Consider the following 25253-nt stretch of genomic DNA (forward strand, 5'->3'; position numbering starts at 1 on the left):
TAGCTGTGAAAAAGCTAAGAGGATCAAGTGACGACTGGGATCTGGAAGTCTGGTGAGAGACTGGGAGCTCCAGTGAGTGACAATCTACAGTGGGATGCTGTGAGATAAGTAAAAGGACTGTTCTATGTTACCAAGTGTTACATACAACTACCTTTTATTGACTGTTGCAAGATTAGTTGCCATAGGAGACAGCGGTCCTAGCTATACAGATGTGTTATCCGGCTTGAGGCCTTCCACTGTGTAGATGTCTACCTATAGAAGTCTCTGAGTCTACCAATTAGCATTGCATCTACTCAAGGGTGTCCTGGCCCTAACTGAAAATATGGGGTGAATCTTGAAACAAAAAATACAACAAAGAAGACTCAGGACTGTTTAGCAGTTAGAATTCTACATCAGGCAAGAATAGAACAACATTCCTCTCCCAAAACTCCAGCAAATGGTCTCCTCAGTTTCCAGATGTTTACAGAGTGTTGGTAAAAGAGGGGATGCTAAACATGGCCCTGTCCCAAATTTGAGATGTGTTGCTGCCAACAGTTTCAAAATTACCCTTTTTTTTCCATCTAGTCTGACTGCATAACAGGTTAACAAGTAAGTAGAGTTACACCGATGCTATTATCGGTATCAGTGCCGATACCGAACATTTGCACGAGTACTTGTACTCATGCAAATGCTCCAATGTGTGACCCGATACCTGGCAGGAGGCCAGTACACCCAGCGTCCTCAGTGTAGCAGGAGCCTCACAGATGATCAGTGCGGTGGTGGGGGCAGTTACAAGCACTGATCTCCCTGTAGAGCTTTTCTGACGCTTCTCCTCCTCTCCCTCCTGCAGCTGTCGGGGAGAGTCAGTGCCCCCACTGCCATACCGATCATCCCCGATTGTGTCCTCCCCGAGTTTTCCTCCGGCCCCGGCTCATCCTGGATCTGTCAGGAAGGAGAGCAGAGGAAGGAGCCAGTAAATCTGTCATTTACCAACTCCTTCCTTTTCCGAATGAAGAGAGTCAGCGATCACTGACTCTGTCTATTCATACTTGAGCATCGTCTCCTCTCCATTCTTCTTCAGTGCAGCTAAGGCTGCAGAGAAAGGGACTGGGGGATCTATGTCCTCAGTCCCTTTCTGTGTCTCAAAGGGAAGATGTCAGGGATCTGTTTAGACCTCTGATATCTCACCAAAGCCCCCCCCCCCCCCCCAACAGGGTTGATAAAAAAAACATTGTAATAAATAAATATTTTAAAGTAAATTTGTAAAAATAATAAAAAAAAACAAAACACTGACACCGTCCACTCCCCCCAATAAAGCAATAAAGAAAGCATTGTAAAAAAAAAAAATAACAACAAATATATAAATTGTAAAAAAAAAAAAAAAAATTGTAAAAAAAGAAAATAAATAAAAATAAAAAACTACTGACACATGCCTCATCAGTGCCCATCAGTTCCACCTATCAGTGCTGCATATTAGTGCCACTGTCACATGACATTAAAAAAAGTATCGGTAATTGGTATCGGCGAGTACTTGAAAGAAAATATTGGTACTTGTACTCGGTCTTGAAAAAGTGGTATCGGTGCAACCCTAAAACTAAGCTCTCAATTAAATGAAGTCCACTTTAGGTGTTAGTTTTGTACATTAAATGACAAATATATGATGAAATATCACATGCCATAACGTTTCTCTCCCAAATACATGTCTCCAACAAGAATAAATTTTAATTTTATCTGATGTGGCTGAAATTTAGTGACGCCAATGGTCACATGCTAGAAAGTAAAAGTAGAAAGTGGCCAAAAAAGTAGTTAGAAAATAGTATGTCTATTTATTTTATTTATTACGTTGTATCGTTTTATTCTGTTACAGAAGGGTTCAAGTTTTGGAAGTTAGAGAAAAACGAGGGTCATCACTGGAAGGTAGAGGATCTGCCAGGCGAGCACGGACAGCAGCATCCAGATGACACAGTCACCAAGTACTTTGTGACGTCATTTGAGTAAGTCTATGAAGGTCCTCATTGATCCAGGCAGTAGTGTATTTAGGTTTTGTGCTTCCCTAGGCCTGACTAAACTCGTGCACCCCCTAATTTAAATATGACCCACCCCTTCCTGCTAAGGCCACACCCCTTGCTGTTTAAGACCCGCCCTGAAATTTTCAAGTGGGGACACTAGTTCTGAGGGCCTGGAGGGGGGAGCAATGGATTCCCTTAATTTGCATAGATTTCCTCTCACTTCCTGTTTGGCTATGGGGCAGGAAGTGAAGGGAAATCTCTGCAATGAGACAGGGATGGTAAAAAATAAACTGACAGGAGCTCAAACCCTCCCTTACTCTATCCAAAATGAAAAAAAAAAAGTACTTTAACCACTTCAATACCAGTCACATGTCAAATCGCATCAATGTGAACCAGGGCTAAAACCTGTCAGCTGATTGGTTTCTATGCACAGCTGCACCAGATTTTGCACTCTCCAGCTTTAGTAAATCAACCCTACTGAGCTTATCAATTTTTAAAACAATCGACATGTGTTGATCCAACTGCCATTAAATGTGTTTGGCTACTATTAAGGCAAAGCAGAGAGCAAAGTATAAAACAAAGTACTCTATAGCAGCCAATCAGATTGAAAGTTTCCTACAGTATACCTTGCAGTGCAAAAGACCTAAACTCTCCTTATTAGCCCTTCACCCCCACCCACCCAATTTAATTGCTAACTGAAAAAATATATATATATTAGTAAAAGACTAAGGTCTAGGCGACTTCACTGAGCATTACCGGCAGTGGTGTATTTAGTTTTGTGCTGCCCTAGGCCTGACTAAACTCGTGCACCCCCTAATTAAATTATGACCCACCCCTTCCTGTCAAGGCCACACCTTTCCTGTTTAAGACCCGCCCTGTCATCTATAAACCCCACCCTTGCTCTTTAGGCTCCACCTTTTCCTCTCAGAGCTCCACCTCTTCCTCTCTGTGGGTACCAAGTGCCTACTTCTATATTTTGTTGTTTTGTATACCATTTCAAATGTTGTATCTGTTATTTTCAGTGCCCATCAGTACAGTGCCATCAGTGCAGTCCCACCAGTGCCCATCAGTGCAGCCTTATCAGTGCCCATTAGTACAGTCCCATCAGTGCAGGCTTATCAGTGCCCATCACTACAGTCCCATAAGTGCAGCTTATCAAACAGAAAAAAGAGTGCCCAAGAGGTATAAGAATCGTACCTGGCTGTCCTGGTGGTACCCCTCATCCTCCTGTCTCCAATCGTAAACACACAGAGCCCGGGCAGGAGGCAGGAGGAAGTTGCAATAGATGCTATGGAGGAGGGTAGGCGGAACCTCCGTCAGTTGTTTTAAGTGCTCCCTCCCCGGTCAAGTCACCACCAGAAAACAGCACAGCCATAGGTTACAGTAAGCCATCCGCTGCCAGTTGGGGCTGCAGCTGGGGACAGTTTGTCTGCGGGAGCCAGGACTCGTGAGAGGGGGGGCTTTTTACGTGCTGGGATGGTGCCCCCCCAAAAAGTGCTGGCCTGGGCCTTAGCCAAGAAACAGCACTGACTGCACCCCCAACCACTACTTGCTTCGGCACCCCCGTCCAAAATTGTTCCCAGCTCACTTCTGCCCCCGTCCAAAACTCACCTCTGCACCCCCATCTACAACTCACTTCTGAACTCCTGTCCACAACTCATCTCTGCATCCCCTGCCACAACTCACCTTTGCACCCACCATCCACAACTTACTACTACACCCCAATCCACAACTCACCTGCACCCCCTGTCTATAACTCATATCTGCACACCCACCCATCCACAACCCACCTCTTCATTCCCACCCATCCACAACCCACCTCTTCATTCCCACCCATGCACAACCCACCTCTTCAACACTCCCCATCCCTTTTCCAACTCACATCTACACACCCACACTCTTTGGCAACTCACATCTGCACCGCCTGTCTACAACTCACCTCTGCGCCCTCTTTCTGCGACTGACCTCTGCGCCCTCTTTCTGCGACTCACCTCTGCGCCCTCTTTCTGCGACTCACCTCTGCGCCCTCTTTCTGTGACTCACCCCTGCGCCCTCTTTCTGTGACTCACCCCTGCACCCTCTTTCTGCGACTCACCCCTGCGTCCTCTTTCTGCGACTCACCTCTTCACCCCATGTCTGTTACTCACTTCTGCACCCCCATCCTTCTGCAATTCACCTATGCACGCCTCCCCCTTCAATGACCGCAGCTCACTTCATCACACTTTCCCCCCTTTTACAGCTAACCTCTGCACCCCTGGCCACAACTCGCCTTTGCACCTTTCCTACAGCTTATCTCTGCAACCCCCCAACAGCTAAGCTTTGCATCTCTTTAACTCAGCTCCCTCTGTATCTCCTCAGCTTTGCATAAGATACCCCCCCCCCCTTCTTTCTGGCTTTACCCATGCAGTGTAGCTGCAACTCACTTTTCACTTGGCAGTGGCAGCCATGGGATCATCAGGCATGGGGGTCGCCATCCCGACGTCTGAAGTAATGCCCAGCCCCGTACTCCTGCCCATGATCACACAGCACCGGGCAAGTGTCTCTACGTTGTTTTGGTGCAGAAGCTGGGAGATTCTGTGGAAGCCAGCGGTAGAGATGAGCTCAGGGCTGTCAGCAGTAAGCACAGAACTGAGGCTTCTGTGTTTAGTAGTAACAGTAGACAGCGGGGTGAGCACACCTGCGTTGAGCCTAGATGTCACGGAGGAGGGTAGGCGAAGCCTCCGTCAGTTGCTTAGAGTGTTGCCAATCACTGGCCGCTTATGGCGCGCTAGTCCTCGCCCTCCCTCCCCGGCCAAGCCACGCCGCTGTTTCATCACTACAGGCTGCAGTAAGCCGCCTGCCTGGGGGTCTGTAGCTGGGGACGGTTTGTGTGTGGGAGCCGGGACTCGGCAGATGGAGGCTTTTTTCGTGCGGGAATGCCGCCCCCCGTAAAGTGCCGCCCTAGGCCTGGGCCTTGTCGGCCTAGGCCAAGAAACAGCACTGGATCCAGGTCATGACGTATCTAGTACTAGTTAGTCATGAGAGTAAGATATTGTATAATATGTAGACAACAGTTCAAAAGAACTTTATAGAAAGTTTATCCTGAGATGAAAACCCACCAAGTACAGGAGTGACCTGGTACAGGCTCGTGGGTTTGCATGGCTGCCTCACAGCATTAGGATTAGGATGCTAAGATCAGTTCCTACAAGTTAAGCCTTAACCACTTGCTGACCAGCTCATGCACATTTACTTCAGCAAGTTGCAGGGGCGCACCTAGGACATTTGGCACCCGGGGTGAATCCTATATCTGCCCCCCCCCCCCCCCCCCCATTTAAAATGTAAAAACACGCACAAAAATTTGTCATTGTAAAAATATCAACTCTCAAGTCTTCTCTATTGTCATCTGGAGACTGTTGTCATTAAACTGAGGTTTTCTTTCACATGTTTGTGAGTAGTTTTTAATTTATATTTTTAATAAAATATATCCAAAGATAATGTCTGGTGCGCCCCCTTTTCTCTATTTTCTTGTTTGACTACTAGGATATCCCTATCCTTGAGGGCAGCAAGGCCTGAGACACTTTCCGTTATGGACTATAGTCCACCTGATTAACACACTTGTGCGCAAAAGTGTTTGTTTTCTGCTATCATGTCCTCTCCTGTCTGCCTCTGCCTGCCTCCCTCCCTGCACATCGCTCGACTGAACAGAGAGAAGGAGCTGAGCTGCCAGCCCAATCCATGGGGACTACCATTGGCAAAAAAAAAATTGATTTTACTGCACCCCCCCCCTTAATGTGTACCACCCGGGGCAGACCGCCCCCCCCGCCCCTGTTGGTACGCCACTGGCAAGTTGACTCGTTCCCGCGAATCGACCAATGGGTACATCGGCTCCTTTAAAAGCCATAGCAGGCGCACGCTCGGTGCGAGTGCCTGGCGGCCGCGATGTCCGTGAGCCAGAACGGGGATCTGTGTATGTAAAAACAAATCCCCATTCTGCCAGGGGAGGAGAGACAGATCTGTTGTTCCTAGTAATTAGGAACAGCGATATGTCTCCTCCTCCAGTCAGTCCCATCCCCCAACAGTTAGAAACACTTATGAGGGAACACATTTAACCCCTTGATCGCCCCCCTAGTGTTAACCCCTTCCCTGCCAGTGACATTTATACAGTAAACCGTGGCTATTTTTAGCTCTGATCACTGTCTAAATGTCAATGGTCCCAAAAAAGTGTGAAAAGTGTCCGATCTGTCCGCTGTAATGTCGCAGTCCCACTAAAAATCGATGATAGCCGCCATTAGTAGTAAAAAAAAAAAAAAAAATATTATAATAAAAATGCCATACATATATCCCCTATTTTGTAGACGCTATAATTTTTGCTCAAACCAATCAATATACGCTTATTGTGATTTTTTTTTTTTTACCAAAAATATTTAGAGGAATATAAATCGGCTAAACTGATAAAGAAATTTTTATTTTTTTAATTTTTTTGGGATATTTATTTTGTAATGGGTGGCCAGTTTTCTGTTTCCAATGCCGCTGTATGCATCAGAGGTGGGGGACTCGAGTCACATGACTTGACTCGAGTCAGACTCGAGTCACCTGTTTGAGGACTTGCGACTTGCTTGACAAAATTAAATAAATGACTCGACTTGACTTTGACTTGTCACTAATGACTTGCGACTTGACTTTGACTTGGGCTATTTGACTTGCAATGACTTGGCACCACCAGTTCTGTGTCTTGGCCTAGGCAAAAGCCGCCCCACCCCCCCACCCCCCCCCCCACAAAAGAAAGCTCCCCCGAGTCCCGGCTTCGGGGTAGATCAGTATTTTGACTTAATTTGTGACTTGACCAAAATAAATGACTTGACTTGACTTGCTTGACTTCTAGCAGGGACTTGACTTAACTTGCTTGCTTTTCGCTACAGTAACTTGGGACTTGCTTGTGACTTGAAGGTTAAGACTTGAGACTTGCTTGTGACTTGCACATGTGTGACTTACTCCCATCACTGGTATGCATTGACATAACTCCTTGGACCCAGTCTTCCCAGACAGTATGCTGACTTGACACCATCTTCAGGCAGTTTAACTCTTCAATAAGGCACAGACATTGAATCCAACACAATTTTACTTCAGTTATTTGCAGTACAGAAGATCTTTTTTCAGTCTTTTGAAGTGTAAGAAGACAATGGCTTCCCTAAACCCTGTCTCTGTGAAGTACTAACACTGACTGGGGGGGACATGAAAGAAATGTGGAGGGTCTAGTTAGGACTAAACTAACCAGTACTGAATGGGAGAGGAGGACAGAGAGGGAAACCAAAATCACATAGTAAACATGTTTTAGTGACCCAAAATCTCCACTAGATGTCAGCATACTACAGAACAATAATAACCTGATGCAGTTCAATGCAACACAAAAGATATGCGCAAGTTAAAGGATCACTAAAGCTATTTTTTTTTTTTTAATAACAAACATGTTATATTTACCTCCACTGTGCAGCTCGTTTTGCACAGAGTGGCCCCGAAAATGGTCTTCTGGGGTCCCTCAGCGGCTGTCTCGGCTCCCCCCCGCAAGGACTTAACACCTTCATGTGAGCTCCCTCGCAAGGTGTCAAGTGCTTGCGGGCGCGCTCCCGTGATACAGCCGGCGGCCATAGCCGCTCATTGTATCACTCGGCCCCGCCCCCAGCGCGCTGCATCATTGGATGTGATTGACAGCAGTGCGAGCCAATGGTTGCGCTGCTTTCAATCCATCCACTCTAGCCAATCAACGACCAGGCTGAGCGGCGAAATGGATGTCGGGAGCGAACGCAGGACCTTCGAGGGGTCGGGTAAGTAAAACGGGGGGCTGGGAGGGGCGGTATTGTCAGATGTTTTTTCACCTTAATGCATAGGATGCATTAAGGTGAAAAAACTTTTACCTTTACAACCCCTTTAAATAGAACAGCCAGCTTAATGCTTTCAGACAATGAGTTTTTCTTTAGAGGAGAAGAGTGCTAGAGGCCGTCTGTTTCTGGGTGATGCACTCTTTTGTTCCTTTTTTAATACAGTGTGACTTTGACTCCTTACAGTGGAAGCCATAATAGAATAGTTGCCAACATTGTAAAAAAAATTATAGGGACACTTTTTTGTCTGTGGGCGGATTCTTATTATTATTATGGGGCAGGGCATTTGTTTGTAGGTGTGACATAGCGGCAGGAAAATGGGAGTGGTTTAAGCCAAATGTTAGGTGTGGTTTAAAGGGGGTATGACTCAAAGGGGGTGTGGTTAGAGTCTGAGATGAATGAGGGCTGGAGGGAGAAACAAAGGGAGAGAGAGAAGGAAGGAAAGAAAGAGGGATGGAGGGACAGCAGGCCCAGATCCTACACCACAATAGAAATATGTGTATTTCAGAAAGTTTAACAATCAGCAGACCAGTGGGCGGCATCACAGCTCAATTTTTATTGTAGCCACCCGCCAGATCCGCTTCTTGTTTGTTCTCGCCGTTACTTCTTCTGGTCTTCTGTAAAATGGTGTACAATGTCTCCTCCGGCCGCGGACCTCTAGCGGCAGCGGCAAAAAATCGTGAAAAAAGGGATTTCCCGGGACATTTCCCGGGAAACGCTAACATCGGGAAAAGGGTCAAACTCCCGGAATGTCCCAGCAAATTCAGGACAGTTGGCAAGTATGTTGTATGGGATACCTTAGGTAACTGTTTTTGGTTTTCCATAGGAAGTGTCTGAAGTCCCAGCTTATAGACCTACGGAAGATGGGATATAGTAAGGAATTGATGGACAGTGACCAGCCAGATATCGTCATCAGAGATTGGTGAGCAACAAGGTTTTTCAAAACATATAATGAACTAAATGACAAGCTGTATGGAAGAGAACTGCAAATAAATTCACAAATTCAAAATGTATGTTTATGAACATTGAGATCTTTGTCCTGAAACTGACCTGCTGGTTATATTAACTATTGTGTGTACTTCCCCTAAAATTTTATATACAATATTTACCTGTGAATGTTGTTGAAAGCATACAGGAGCCTTTAGATCAGTGGGGGTCAAGTGCAGACCCAGACACTTCCAGAGGACTGCACAATAGCAGCACATTTTCACACCTCAACGGCCAAAAATTGCAGACCTGCTGCATTTGTTTTGCATTTTTTTGCAGTGTATTGCAATGCGCACTGAAGAAGTTGGAGTACAATAACCCCCAGTATTAGTGTCAGTGAGAGCAATAATAACCCCCAGCATTGGTGACAGTGAGTGGAATAATAACCCCCAACATTGGTGTTAGTGAGCAGGCCTGGACTGGCCATAGGGCACACCAGGCATTTGCACAGTGGTCCTGGGCCACATGTCCCAGGGTCAGGACAAGGGGTGGACATAGAGGACATGTGCCCAGGGTGCAGTTAGTGTAAAGGTGAGGGAGGGGCACCAGTAGCGTTGCTAGCACCGGGCATCCAGCCAGACCCCAACCATCCCTTACCGTCTGTCATGCTAGTCAAACAGAGCCAGGGAAGGTTCCCCTAGGCTCCTCCTTGACTCTGATGTGCCCTCTGAGAGAAGACTAGGAGGAGCTCGGAAGGACGAACATCTCCTGCCCCGGCATTGAGCAACGATGTCAGTCTGATAGCTGTGTATAGAGGAAATAGCAGTGGACTTTGATCAATGACAGAAGAGTAAAGGAGAGAAGGTATGGAGGGATGTGGAGGAGAACGATCAGAGAGGTGGAGTGGGCATTGATAGAAAGGAATGATAGTGACCAGAGAGGGAAATGGTGGTGGATAGAAAAGAAGGAGAATGATTCAGAGAGGAGCATGGCATGGATGAAGATAGAGGAGAATGTTTAGGGTGCAGAGCATTCATGTTGAAAGTTAACCTCCTCATAGCCCTCATATTGGTGGTCATGCTGCCATTGGGCCACATGTTGGGCACCAAGGCTTTAGATGTACTTTAAGTTGAATATAAAACTTACAAGCCATTGTCATCTTTATCTCTTTATACCCAACTGCCATTGATGGGCAGTAGATAGTGGGGGTACAGGTGAATATCAGATCACTCTATGACTATCATAGCAGGAGCTCTTCTTTCAGGAAATCTTATAACTTGTGCCATTATTTCCTTTGAATGTCCGTACAGGTTTGCAGCTAGGGCAGACTGTGGCTGTCAGTACGAAATAAAAGTGCATCTGTTGTCCGAAGACAAGAAGGTTCTCTGTAAATTTTCCCCGGAGCTGGTGTTTATACCGCAGTGGAGTGACGCCCATTGGCAGGAGGTAGGGAGCGACTGCATCCAATTTTTGTAAAGGTTTGCATGCATAACCACTGCTTCGCAGCGCAGATATAGGCTAAATTTACAATGGCACTAATTATACGTAAACACCTTTTTGCAAAAAGTGCTGTTAAGAAAGCCCAGCACCAGCTTCACACTTTTTTCAAAGTTTGCTAAACCACTAGTTTATACAAGAAAGAGCAAACTTTCTGCATTCATTCATGGCTAACATGGTACAGTAAATTACTAAAGCTCTAATTAAAGCATTTTTCTCTTTGCATGCTTCCGGTCATTCTGCTCTTATTTTAACACAACTGCTGACATCTGAGACTTTATGGAGTTAAAGAAGAAGTCTCATGAGCAATAAAACCTTAGCTGCTGGTCTAGTGGTTAATGTAGAAATACTTATCAGTGATTGTGTAAAGAACCGCTGTATTATTGTGCAATAAAGAAGAAAAAAAAATCCCATTACTGCCTGTTAGTTCCTCCCTCTGCCAGAAGCCTGATTTGTGGGCGTTCCTATTATTTAGCACAAGCAGAGCTCTGTTGCTCCTGCCACCTCTGCTGTTGCTGCACATATTGGGCACATCTGACATCATTAGCACTGATGTGTGTGCAGTGCCTTGAAAAAGTATTCATATCCCTTGAAATTTTTCAAAATGTTTTCATGTTACAACCAAAAACGTAAATGTATTTTATTGGGATTTTAGGTGATAGACCAACACAAAGTGTAGGCTATGACTAAGGCTCAAGCTGAAACACATCAGTTGTTTGCTTTTTAATGCTCATATGTAGCCAATACATTTTTGTAACAAGGACTCTGGAGTTGCTGGCTCTTCACTCTTATATAGACCAACACATAGTGGCATATAATTGTAAAGTGGAAGTGGGAAAAAAATGATAAATGGTTTGCCAAATATTTTACAAATAAATATGTGTGGCGTGCATTTTGTATTCAGCCCCCCTGAGTCAATACTTTGTAGAACCACCTTTCACTGCATTTACAGCTGAAAATCTTTTTGGGGATGTCTCTACCAGCTTTGCACATCTAGAGAGTGACATTTTTGGCCAATCTTCTGTGCAAAATAGCTCAAGCTCTGTCAGATTGGATGGAGAGTGTCTGTGAACAGCAATTTTTAAGTCTTGTCACAGATTCTCAATTGGATTTAGGTCTGGACTTTGACTGGGCCATTCGAACACATGAACATGCTTTGATCTAAACCATTCCATTGTTTTTCTGGCTGTATGTTTAGGATCGTTGTCTTTTGCAGACTCTAACAGGTTTTCTGCTAAGATTGCCCTGTATTTGGCTCCATCCATCTTCCCATCAACTCTGACCAGCTTCCCTGTCCCTGCTGAAGAAAAGCATCCCCACAATATGATGCTGTCACCACCATGTTTCATGGTGGGGATGGTGTATTCAGGGTGATATGCAGTGTTAGTTTTCCACCACACATAGCGTTTTGCTTTTAGGCCAAAAAGTAAAATTTTGGTCTCATCTTACAAGAGCACCTTCTTCCACATGTTTGCTGTGTCCCCCACATGGCTTCTCGCAAACTGCAAATGAGACTTCTTATGGTTTTCTTTCAACAATGGCTTTCTTCTTGCCAATCTTCCATAAAGGCCAGATTTGTGGAGTGCACGACTAATAGTTGTCCTGTGGACATATTCTCCCACCTTAGCTGTGGATCTCTGCAGCTTCTCTAGAGTTACCATGGGCCTCTTGGCTGCTTCTCTGATTAAAGCTCTCCTTGCCCAGCCTGTCATTTTAGGTGGGCGGCCATGTCTTGGTAGGTTTGCAGTTGTCCCATGCTCTTTCCATTTTCAGATGATGGATTAAACAGTGCTCCATGAGATGTTCAAAGCTTGTAATTTTTTTTATACCCTATCCCTGCTTTAAACTTCTTCACAACTGTATTCCTGACCTGTCTGGTGTGGTCCTTGGTCTTCATGATTCTGTTTGTTCACTAAGGCTCTCTAACAAACCTCTGAGGGCTTAACAGAACAGCTGTATTTATACTGATATTAAATTACACACTAGTTACCAAGTCAGCCCTGTTCCTGCTGGATGGAGTTCTTGACCCCCAGTTATCTTCTTTCTACCCAGTGCCTATAGTGGAGCAGTTCAGATATTTGGGGATCATAGTCTCGGCTGAGATTGTGGACTATTGCCGTTTGAACATATTTCTCCTGCTGTCACAGTTTAGGGATAAGGTGCTTGAGGCCCAGCTCTTCTTAACCACTTCCAGCCCAAGGCCGTCATATGACGTCCTTGACTTTCAGTGGGAATATCTGAATGATGCCTGCAACTACAGGCATCGTTCAGATATCCTCATTTTCAGCTGGCGATTCTGTGAACCATAAGAATAATCATAGCGGCAGTTCCACCGCTTGATCGTTCTTACAGGCGACGGGAGGCGACGGGAGGGCCCTCCGCCATCCGGTGCTTCTCCGGGCTCTCCCGTGCCATCGGGGACCCGGAGAAGGAATCGGCCGCTGCCGGATGACGACCATAGAGATGACTGGTGACCAGATGGTCCCCAGTCATCTCTATGACCATCGGAGGCCCGGGTGGGGTGTTATGACGTCACATCCGGGCCACGATTGTAAACAATCTCGCATGAGATCCTCAATTTTTTTTTTTTTTTAATCTCATGCTTTCAAGCCTGGAGGAGAGATGTGGGGTCTTATTGACCCCGCATCTCTCCATAAAGAGGACCTGTCACGCACCATTCCTATTAAAAGGGATGTTTACATTCCTTGTAATAGGAATGAAAGTGATAAAAAAAAATGTAAAAGAGAAAGTGTAAAAAAAAGTAAAATAAACAATAAAAAAAAAAAAAATTTTTTTTAAAACGCCTCTGTCCCCGGTAGCTTGCACTCAGAAGCGAACGCACACGTAAGTCCCGCCCACATATGTAAACGCCGCTCAAACCACACATGTGAGGTATCGCCGTGTGCGTTAGAGCACAAGCAAAATTCTAGCACTAGACCTCCTCTGCAACTCTAAACTGGTAACCCTTTAACAAATTTTAAAGCGTCGCCTATGGAGATTTTTAAGTACTAAAGTTTGGCACCATTCCATGAGTGTGCGCAATTTTAAAGCGTGACATGTTGGGTATCTATTTACTTGGCGTAACATCATCTTTCACAGTATACAAAAAAATTGGGCTAACTTTACTGTTTTGTTTTTTAATTCATGAAATTAAAAAAAAAAAAAAACGCGTTTGAAAAATTGTTGCACAAAAACTGTGTAAGTTAAAAAGTTGCAATGACCGTCATTTTATTCCCTAGGGTGTTTACTAAAAAATTATATAGAATGTTATGGGGTTCTGAGTAATTTTCTAGCAAAAAATTATGATTTTTACATGTAGGAGTGGAGTGCCAGAATAGCGCGGTATGGAAGTGGTTAAAGTCCAACAAAAGGTACCCTATGTATAGGTTACTACATAGGATTTGGTTCAAAGAAAAACAACTACAAAGAGTGTCAGGATTTAATAGTCACAGCCCCATCTGGAATAACAATACTTACCCAGAACTTGCAAAGCTGCAGTGTGCAGCCCTCTGGCAAGCATATGGTGTTACTCACCTTTGTCACATTTCAAGCAATGGCAGGTTTCTCCCATTTGCCCAGATGCAAGCCAGGTATGGTTTGTCAAACAAAATGTACTTCGGCTACCTTCAATTGTAGCACGCCATTAAAGTGCAAGCATCCTTAGAGCAGGCGGTGTTGTCTCCCACTCCACTTTTCAATATGATGCAGCAATCCACATCCACTAGAGGGTTTATCTCTGGGTGCTATGCGATGCTGCTGCCAGAGTGCCTGGAGAACTCTTCCAACACAGCTGTGGAAAAATGTGTGGAGGATGTGGGTGACGGGGATCAGTGGTCAGAGGCCCTGGAATCGGTCCATTGCTGTTCTTTAAATGTAATCCAAAGACTGTCACAACTATATATTATTGCGGGTTCATCGTACCCCACTTAAATTGTTTGCAATTGGACTCCGCCCAGACCTATTGTATGCGAGATACAAGGGATCTAATGGGGATCTGATACATCTCCTTTGGTGGTGCCCAAAGTTGCACTGCTTTTGGACTGGAATAGTAAACACCATCAACAATACTTTTCAAGTGACCATCTCTCTTGACCCTAAACTGTGCTTATTGGGTATACTGGTTGAGGTTATAATGGACAAATATGTCAGAGAGGTGGTGTCCAGATCACTGTTCCAAGCTCGAAAGCTGATCTTGCGACATTGGATCTCTCAAACCTCTCCAACTTCAGAGATGTAGTTAGCCAACATGGGATTAACTTTGAGATATGTGCGATTGATATATCAGCATAGAGGCAGCCTGACCCGGTTCAAAAGATCTGGTAATGCTGGCTAGCTACCCCTGGCTTGGCTCCATTAGACCTAATTCTTGATAGACTATGGCAACTCAACTTCTCAGTGTGTCCTCACCCTTGGAGTGAGTTAAATTTAAAGTATTGGGGAAGAGATATGATGAGAATGTTTTCCTAAACCATATCTAGGGATACATATACAGTGAGATATAACGACTAATGGCATCTCAGGTTCAATTTGTTGTATAAACCTGCTTTGGCTATGTACAAGAACATTATTCTACTTTGTATTCTGTGAAGGTATTGTAAAAATGTAATACTTTGGAATGTGCATTGTTTATTGTACTGTTAAAAGTTGTTAATAAACTTTATTCTGATTTAAAAAAAAAAATGACACACAGGTGCACTCTATTTACAAATTAGGTGACTTCTGAAGGCAATTGGTTCCACTAGATTTTAGTTAGGGGTATCAGAGTAAAGGGGGCTGAATACAAATGCACACCACACTTTTCACATATTTATTTGTAAAACATTTTGAAAACAATTTATCATTTTCATTCCATTTCACTATTATGTGCCACTTTGTGTTGGTCTATCATATAAAATACCAATAAAATAAATTTACGTTTTTGGTTGTATCATGACAAAATGTGCAAAATTTCAAGGGGTATGAATACTTTCTCAAGGCACTGTATAACTACGCTGGGCCTGTGTTTGGATAGGTAACAAGTAAAGGAGGACAGATAATTTGTCCTTCAAAACGATGGGGTTATGGTGTTGGTGATATTGGTTTAGGTCTCTGGGTGCTGCCCCAGAGATGCTCTGGGGGATGATCTAGAACAGGTTTAGAGGCATGCCTAATGTAACTGAGGTCAGTTTTCTTTTATTGTAGTAGTAGTAGTAGGCTTATTAAAGCACTTAGCTCACATGTAAAAATCCAGTGCGTTTCAGGGGAATAGCCTCGCCCTTCATCATGGCTGTGTAGAAATATATGGTCGGTACAGGTCTGGAACCTAAGATAACTGTGGTAGAGAGCTTTTTTGGTGCTGTAAGATCGTAGCGTCTCGGTTTGGCAGGGAACCCCTGGTTGTCACCAATTGTGACTAATTTCTACACTGGGCTTGCTGTTAATCCTGTTCTAGATCATTAGAACTGGTCCAATCTGTATAGCAGACTATACTGGGAAGCTCCCTGTAGGACATTGCAAATGAAAGCAAGTGCTGGCACAACCCTGCATGGCTACTGACTGTTTCTACCCACTCTGGTGGATGTTTTTAAGGCACTTGCTCTGAGACACCCCCTCCCTCTGGATTTGTTGTGACGCCGCTGGTCTGGGGCAAGTGCCTGTTGTTGGAGACAAGCTTTGTCAATAAGCGCTAATTAATAATTCATATCCCACAGAAAAGCGTGGTGACAGCAGTGGAGGGAAGGGGGCGCGCTGTCGACCACACCAGGTCTGGACCCACCATGCCTATCAAAACAGGACAAAGTTCTACATGGGAGGAATAGGTTAAAAGATATGTGTGTGGTGAGATTTCTTCTTTAGGTTCTAAGAAGCTGCAGATAAGGAATTTCAGGAATAAGAGGAGATAGCATCTGGTAACAGAAAAATAGAAAATATCAACTTATGATATTTTATATGCACTTGAAAAAGAAGTTTTACAAAGTTTATGTTTTTAGCATTGAGCATATTGAAAAATCGCTGCATACAGAAATAATTGTTAGATGGGCCAGTTAGACATTCCAACAAGAAGTGTTGAGACATTGGGGTTTATTTACTAAAGGCAAATCCACTTTGCACTACAAGTGCACTTGGAAGTGCAGTTGCTGTAGATCTGAGGGGGACATGCAAGGAAAATAAAAAAACAGCATTTTAGCTTGCACATGATTGGATGATAAAATCAGCAGAGCTTCCCCTCATTTCAGATCTTCCCCTCAGATCTACAGCGACTGCACTATCAATGCACTTGTAGTGCAAAGTGGATTTGCCTTTAGTAAATCAACCCCAATGTACATCTGTATGTATTTGTGTGAATATATATAAACCTACTTCATACATGTACTGTCTCCTTCCTCCATAGATGTCTCACACGTTCCGGGACTACGGACCAGGAGTGCGCTATATATACTTCAGTCATGGCGGGAAGGACACACAGTGGTGGGCCGGTTGGTATGGGGTACGTGTCACCAATACCAGTGTCACCATAGAACCAGAGGATCTGACAGTGCAGTCTGTGACACCCCACACCATCAAGTGCCATGGAGTAAAAAAACAAAATCAAAAAGGAAAATCTAAAAAAAGGGCTTGCAAGCCCTGTATGTGAATAAAATGAAGAAGTTCAAGTGTTAGTAAGAGTAGAAGGTTTTTTTTTAAAGTCTTCTGCATGGACCATGTGGGCACAATCACTGCTTAACATACCTGATGTGCGGACATGGTTCTACCTCTGAGCCCGGGGGAGCATACAGGGCTGCGTGCCTATAGATTGTTTGCATTAGTATGCCTACTCTAAAATGTTTAACGTGGCATGTCCGCGGCATTAGAGCTAAACCTAAACGAAATGCGGCTATGGCCTACCTTAAAACACAATGTGCTGGTTGAAACCCACCTTACGGGTCAACTACTGCTATCCCTTAAGAAACCCTGGGTGGGATGGCTATACCAAGCCCCGTACTCTGCACACTCCAGAGGCATTGCAATATCAGTGGCCAAAACGGTTCAATTTTCCTTGTTAACAATGTGATCCGATCCACAGGGCAAATTCCTATTTATACATGCCATGCTGAATGGGTTGGAACTGTTGCTGCTGGCATTTTATATACCTCCCCCATTCCAGTTTAATATTCTCACTGAGGGATTGGCATTCATGGCACAGTTTCCATCAGTTCCTGCACTGTGGATGGGAGATTTCAATGCGATACTAGATACTAACCTAGATAGAATTGCTTCGCCACCCTCAACTAACCACACCCCCTCACCCATGAGATTTGGGAAACTTATGAACGAGTTCGCACTGGTAGACACCTGGAGGCATACTCACCCTACAGATAGGGCCTTTTCTTGTTTCTCTGCGTCATACAATACCATGTCACGCATAGATTTAATTCTTATTTCCCAATCTCTAGTACCCACCTTAAGCGGAGCTGGATTTTCCCCACGTATTCTCTCGGATCATGCTCCATACTGGATAGAGGTCAAAGTGAGTTCCCCCTCCTTCTCTTACGCCTGGAGACTCAACCCTTTTTAGCTCTCAATTGTCCCCGATTTGGGGACTGCGGGAGAGGAATGGGAGTTCTTTTCCAGACCAACAGAGACTCAGCCCCCTTTGATATAGTATGGGATGCATTTAAAACTCATGCACGCATGCTACTGTCCCAGCGAACATCTAGATATCGGAGAACCTCAAATCAAGTAATTAAACAAGCTGAACTAAAAATGAGGTAGAGAGGTCCCTCTCAGAAAACCCCTCCACAGAAGCGGCAAGCCAGGTGAAAGTGCAGGCCCGTATAGTGAATGGACTTCATTTTGAAAGAGCAGAAAGGAAAATATTTTACACTAAACAAAAGGTGTACGAGTGTGGGGAGCCTGCGGGACATCTACTGGCTTACTTGGCACATCTGGAACATAAACGGCCCATTGTAGTCGCCCTGCGAGGTACCACAGGCGACCTGATCCGAGACCCAGAGAACGTGGCTGGTGAATTCTGCTCCTTTTACACGTCCCTATACTCATCCACCACTAATAACTCCAAACAAGATATAGCTGACTTTCTTTCTACTGTAGACTTTACCCAGATAACCTCAACTCAATTTGAGTTGTTGGAGGCCTCCATCACTGAGGATGATATTGCAGAAGCAATGTCTCACCTTGCCCCCTCCAAGGCTCTGGGATCAGACGGTCTCCCCCTAGAATTCTATACGAACTACAGTGAGGCTTTAGTCCCCAAATTACATGAATTGTTTACACACATATTCAAATCAGGATCCCTCCCACAGTCAATGAGAGAAGCATTTATTGTACTTATACCCAAGCCAGGCAAGGACCCTGCGCTCCCTGAATCGTATCGCCCCATCTCCCTACTGCAATTGGACATAAAAATTTTGGCCAAGGTCCTGGCACTCCGGTTAAACAAAGTGATTCTGAATCTTATTCACCCCAACCAAACTGGGTTCATGCCTGCGAAAAACACAGCGTTTAACTTACTTATATTATATATCAATATGCAGGCCGAACACGACCAGATAGGTTCCAGAGTAGTGGTGTCCCTGGACGCCGCAAAAGCGTTTGATTCTGTAGAATGGGACTATCTCTGGGACGGTCTGGCCAGGTTTGGTTTCGGGCCCAAATTCATTAAATGGATTCAGCTTCTCTACCAATCTCCAAGTGCCAGGATCCTGATTAATGGTAGGGTCTCTGACGCTTTCCCACTATCTAGAGGCACGCGTCAGGGCTGTCCCTTATCCTCCCTATTATATGCTTTAGCGGTAGAACCCCTAGCTACATCAATTCGCATGCCCCCCGGGATCAGAGGCTTACGCTGTGGTCAACTGATTGAGACCATTAGCCTAAACGCAGACGATATGCTCCTCTATCTGGAAGATGCAGGACAGTCTTTGCTAACGGCCCTTGAAACCATAAAGCAATTCGGGAATTACTCAGGGCTTTGGATCAATTGGGATAAATCCCAGATACTACCCTTAGATATAGGGGCCCCAACGGAGATACAGGCTTCATCCCCTTTCATCCTTAGCAAAATGAAATACTTAGGTATCATGATCACCCGCTCCCCAGATGACTATATTAGACTAAACATAGAACCACTATTCACAGTCTTAAAAACCAAAACACAGGCATGGACCAGACTACCTCTGGGAGTCATGGGCCGGATAAACTTAATAAAAATGATTATACTACCAAAATTCTTGTATATCCTATGGCAGGCTCCAGTATATATCCCTCTGCGTATATTTAAAGCCTTAGAAGTCACTAGTCACTAGTAATCATAGCTTGATTAAGCACTGACTACAGTGTGAAACGCGTCAGTTTCCTGCATTTTTCTGCTGTGGCATGTATCTTTTATGATCATCACTCAATAAAGGTAAAACAGTATTTTGAGTGCGGCTGTCCTGGACTTTTTCTCACTACTTCATTATAAGCATTTCCGGCACCTGTTACTTCCAGCATGGAGGAGATGTCTGTTCCTGATTGACCTTCCTAGAGCGGTGATATCTTTCTTTATCTAATGGCTGGTGTCATAACTGATCATATGTGCAGCATCATGGCAGTTGTAGCTTAAACAGAGGCAAAGATGGCAGCTTCCTTGGCTGAAAACGATAGAGGGGTGGGGTTACTTACACTTTGGGTACGATCTGTAACAAAAGCATAATGACAGAGTAACAATAAACTGAATATGCACAGATGATAATACATGTAATAACAATGGTGATAAAGGGGGATAGTCACAAAATTGCTTACCAATGAGGACTAGCATTCGAAGACGCCAAGACAGAGGTGCCAGAAAGTCTCCCCTATGGCAGACACAGGGGGCATGAAACAAGCTCGCAGACCAATACCACCACTCAACAACAACAGACTGGAGCCCTCTGCTTGATTAAAAAAGGGGGGAAGGAGGAGGGAAGAGAAAGGAGTGAGGAGAGGGGGAAAAAGGGGGAGGAAGGAGGAGGAAGGAATTGGAGAAAAGGAAAAAAGGGGAAGAACAGAGGAAGGGCTGAAGGTAAACATGGAAGGAAAGAGAAGGGGTGAACAAAATTGCTTACCAATGAGGACCAGCAACTAAAGGCAAAAAAAGACAGCCAAGACAGAGGCGCCAGAGTCTCCCCAACGACAGACACAGGGGGGCATGCAACAAGCACTCAGACCAATACACAACTCAACAACTAAAAATAAAAAGTGTCTAGCAGATGTATATGCTAACTGTACTGGAGCCCTGCCTAAGAGAAAAGGGACAGAGAATTAAACAAGAAAATAATTGATTAAAAAGGAGGGAGGGGTAAAGAGAAGGGGGAGGCAGAGGGGGAAAAAAAGAGAGGGGAAGAGAGAGGAAGGGGGGGGGGGGGGAGTTGGAAGGAAAGGGGGAAAAGGAAAGTAGGGGAAGAACAGAGGAAGGGAGGAAGGTAAACAGGGAAGGAAAGGGGGGGGGGGGAGAACCAGGTAAGGGAGTTGTAAAAGATATACCATCATAAAAAAAAACAATCCCATTAATCATCATACCTTAGATAGAGAAAAGTAGTGTGGAATTCCAGGGGGGAAAATAAGTCCTGTGATTACCCCAAAGGGGTGAGTTAGTCACCTCAAATTCATCTCCAGGAGTTTGTCTCAAAAGATTCACAACGAGAAGCCCCACTCACCCCTGACAGGTGTGGTGTTCCTACAGATATGAATAAATCAAATATAATATGGGTCCCAGGTAGAGGATGTATAACAGTCAAAGCATAAGGACACCATGTCTGCCTCGGGGGGGAAAACAAGTCCCATTATGCCATAAGAGATTGGTGAAGTAAACATAATAAACATTGGCCAACAATATAACCATAAGGTAAACAGGATCTATTCACAAAAGGGGAGATGGTCACAAATAAACCCAAACAGAGATTTTCCCCATAAAGATCCTGATCCAAAGATAGCAATTATAAGCATAAATACACCCAAGGGCTGTGTGACTAACCCAACCAGGACAGGAGGCTTTTGGAGGTGACTGGGGGCTAGCCTTTCACCCCCGATTATGGTCCATGGAGAAGACCGGGGATTTTGTCTGCTTTTTCCAGTCAGATCATGGAAAAGAACTCAGCTCAGCCTCTGATCCTGTTGAGAGAGCAGATCATTTTCTAATGATGGATAACAATGTGATGAACGCTGACAGCGAGGCTTGGATTAATTCCCTGAATAAGGACAATAAAGCTGGAGTGGATGGAAAGGTGTATATTAATAATATTAATCGTGTACAGGTTAATGGTCAGAGGGAATATGGCGGCCCTCCTGCAGACTGAGTTGGAGAAGCTTCTTCAGATGGGATATAAATATTTATCAACAATTTCCCTCAAGAAATTTATGAAGATAAATTAATTCCACTTTTTTCAGACTGCTGGAACATTGTATGAGTTTTTTCTTATGATGGCTTGTATAGTAGTGGACAGACAAGTGGGCAGATTACACAAGTGAAAGTTGGTTGATGAGATTTGGATAGCCTTGGGTCTTCTTTCTGGGGAACTGGTGCCAAACTTTCTGGGTGGGCACGGACCTGAGTCAGCTAGGTTTTTCTAGGTTACTAGTTGTTGATTAAGGGCAGCCTGGTGGGCGGTGTTTCTTGGCGTCTAATGACACTAGCCATTTTTCTAAGGGCTGGCGAGTATCCTGTGGCTATTGCTTTTGGGGAGCGCTCTGATTGCTGTACTTATTCATAATATCCCTGGCTCCTTATACCTCTTCAACTGGATGTTGGGGCTTTTTTGCCCCCCTCTTATACACCTTACTGCAAATTGCCCAGTGAGCTATATGCTGGTGGCCCACCACTGTATCCATCCCTGATAATTAAACTATATATATCTCTGCCCTTGATGAATTCCCGCTGTTTGGCGGTGGGTCCTGGTGCCCCTATGCCCGCCCCAGGCTGGACCTTATTGGATTTGCACGATCCACTGCAATGCACTACGGTTAGTTAGGCGGCTCTGGCATATCTGGTCTTGCAATCTTTTTGTATTCCCTGCTTCGGATGTGGCATTAGCCAAATTCACTTTCTATAGTTGCTAAATAACTTACTGCTAATTGGATCAGTTAGCTGTTAGGTGCTAGCTGTTGATTAGCTTACTATTTATGTTTATGTTAGATGTTCATTAGATGTACTGATGATACTATGGGTTGCTGACCCTGCTATAGAGGGATATACTTTGTTCAGATTTTATGTCTGAGGTTTACAACCACTTTAAGGAAAAAACCTTCATGCGTCTGTGTCCCCACCCCTTAAACACTTACCTCATCCCGATCTTGATCCAGCGCTGTGCCCATCTGCAGCAGCTCTTCTACCTTCTCTCTCTTCTTACTGGAGATGCTGCAGGAGCCACTGGCTCTTGCTGTTGTCATTCAAATCCAGTGAGGAGAGAGCGGGGATGGGCTATGTGTGTCTACAGATGCACACAGCCCTGCACAGAATCAAGCCTGCCCCAATAGCAAGCAGGTTGCTATGGGGACAGACAGAGAAAAGGAGGATCGGACAACACCAATGGGGGAACCCAGAAGAGGAGGTTCAGGTACTATTGCACAAAACAAATGAGTATAACATATTAGAAGAAAAAAAAAACCTTTACAATCACTTTAACTACTGGTCTAGTGGCTAATGTAGAAACACTTATCACTGATTGTGTAAAGCAATGCTGTATGTTGTGCATTACATAAATGGTTTTCCTCCTCCATTACAGCCTGTTAGCTCCTCCCTCTGCTAGAAGCCCCATTTACATAGTTAGGTTGAAAAAAGACACAAGTCCATCTAGTTCAACCAAATAAATAAATAAAAAATAATATCATTCAATCCCAAATACCCAATCCTATACCCACAGTTGATACAGAGGAAGGTGAAAAACCCCAGCAAGGCATGATTCAATTTTCTGCAGCAGGGGAAAAAAATCCTTCCTGATCCCCCAAGAGGTAATCGGATTTTCCCTGAATCAACTTTACCTATAAATGTCAGTACCCAATTATATTATGTACATTTAGGAAAGAATCCAGGCCTTTCTTAAAGCAATCTACTGAGCTGGCCAGAACCACCTCTGGAGGGAGTCTATTCCACATTTTCACAGCTCGTACTGTGTAGAAAGCTTTCTGTATTTGGAGATGAAATCTCTTTTCCTCTAGGCGTAAAGAGTCCCCCCTTGTCCTCTGTGTTGACCATAAAGTGAATAACTCAACACCAAGTTCACTATATGGACCCCTTATATATGTGTACATGGTGATCATATCCCCCCTTATTCTCCTCTTCTCAAGAGAAAAAAAATTCAGTTCCTCTAATCTTTCCTCATAGCTGAGCTCCTCCATGCCTCTTATCAGTTCGGTTGCCCTTCTCTGCACTTTCTCCAGTTCCCCAATATCCTTTTTGTGAACCGGTGCCCAAAACTGAACTGCATATTCCAGATTAGATCTTACTAATGATTTGTACAGGGGCAAAATGATATCTCTCTCTGGAGTCCATACCTCATAATACAAGAAAGGACTTTGCTCGCTTTGGAAACTGCAGCTTGGCATTGTATGCTATTATTGAGCTTATGATCTAGCAAAACCCCCAGATCCTTCTCCACTACGGATTCCCCCAGTTGTACTCCCCCTAGCATGTATGATGCATGCATATTCTTACCCCCCAAGTGCATAACTTTACATTTCTCAACATTAAACCTCATCTGAAACATAGTCGCCCAATTAGACAGTGCATTAAGATCGGCTTGTAAATTGGAGACATCCTGTAAGGACGTTATTCCACTGCATAGCTTGGTGTCATCTGCAAAGACTGAAATGGTACTTTTAATACCAGTTCCTATATCATTTATACAGATATTAAAAGGTAATTGTCCCAATATTGAACCTTGGGGTACACCACTGATATAACCTTAGACCATTCAGAGTAGGAATCATTAACCACTACTCTCTGAATTCTGTCTTTTAGCCAGTTTTCTATCCATTTACAAACTGATATTTCCAAGCCTGTAGACTTTACCTTACACATGACCCATGTATGGGGGAACTGTATCGAACGCTTTTGCAAAATCCAAGTATACCACGTCCACAGTCACCCCTCTGTCCAAGGTTTCACTTACCTCTTCATAAAAAGAAATCAGATTTGTTTGACAACTTCTGTCTTTCATGAATCCATGCTGTCTGTTGCCTAAAACATTTTTTTCCAGCGAGAACTCGTCTATGTGATCTTTTATTAAACTCTCCAGTATCTCCCAACTATAGAAATTAAACTAACAGGTCTATAGTCTATAGAAAACCTGTTAGAGTCCGCAAAAGATTGATTGGTGCGAAGCTTCCCCTTCCAGCAGGACAACGACCCTAAACATACAACCAGAGCTAAAAAGCAATGGTTTAGATCAGGGGTCTCCAAACTATGATCCTCCAGTTGTTTAGGAACTACAATTCCCATCATGCCTAGTCATGTCTGTGAATGGCAGAGTTTTACAATGTCTCATGGGACGTGTAGTTCCACAACAGCTGGAGGGCCGTAGTTTAGAGATCCCTGATTTAGAGCAAAGCATATTTGTGTGTTAGAATGGCCCAGTCAAAGTCCAGACCTAAATCCAATTGAGAATCTGTAGCAAGAATTGCAGAAGCTCTGACCGAGCTTGAGCTATTTTGCAAAGAAGAATGGGCAAAAATGTCACTCTCGAGCTGTGCAAAGCTGGTAGAGACATCCCCAAAAAAACTTGCAGCTGTAATTGCAGAGAAAGGTGGTTCCATAAAGTATTGACTCAGGGGGAATACAAATGCCCCCCACACTTACCACATATATATTTGTAAAAAGATTTGAAAACCATTTATCATTTTCCTTTCACTTCACAATTATGTGCCACTTTGTGTTGATTTATCACATAAAATACATTTATGTTTTTGGTTGTAACATAACAAAATGTGAAAAATGTCAAGGGGTGTGAATACTTTTTCAAGGCACTGTGTATAATTATAGATAAAGAATGAA

General features: G+C 44.1%; 1 protein-coding gene across 2 annotated transcripts in view; it reads left to right on the forward strand.

The window, feature by feature from the left end:
- Positions 1-19669, forward strand: part of LOC141111128 (F-box only protein 6-like) — a 128337-nt gene extending 108668 nt beyond the window's left edge. For both annotated transcript variants that reach the window (XM_073603166.1, XM_073603165.1), the window contains exons 3-6: positions 1847-1973; positions 8670-8765; positions 10081-10216; positions 16638-19669. In XM_073603166.1, coding sequence (XP_073459267.1) covers positions 1847-1973; positions 8670-8765; positions 10081-10216; positions 16638-16880 — 602 coding nt within the window. In that variant the 3' untranslated portion in view covers positions 16881-19669. The remainder of the gene's footprint in view (positions 1-1846; positions 1974-8669; positions 8766-10080; positions 10217-16637) is intronic.
- The last annotated feature ends 5584 nt before the right edge of the window (positions 19670-25253 follow it).

Source organism: Aquarana catesbeiana, linkage group LG10 (assembly GCF_042186555.1).
Source record: "Aquarana catesbeiana isolate 2022-GZ linkage group LG10, ASM4218655v1, whole genome shotgun sequence".
In the NCBI taxonomy this organism is placed as follows: Eukaryota; Metazoa; Chordata; class Amphibia; order Anura; family Ranidae; genus Aquarana; species Aquarana catesbeiana.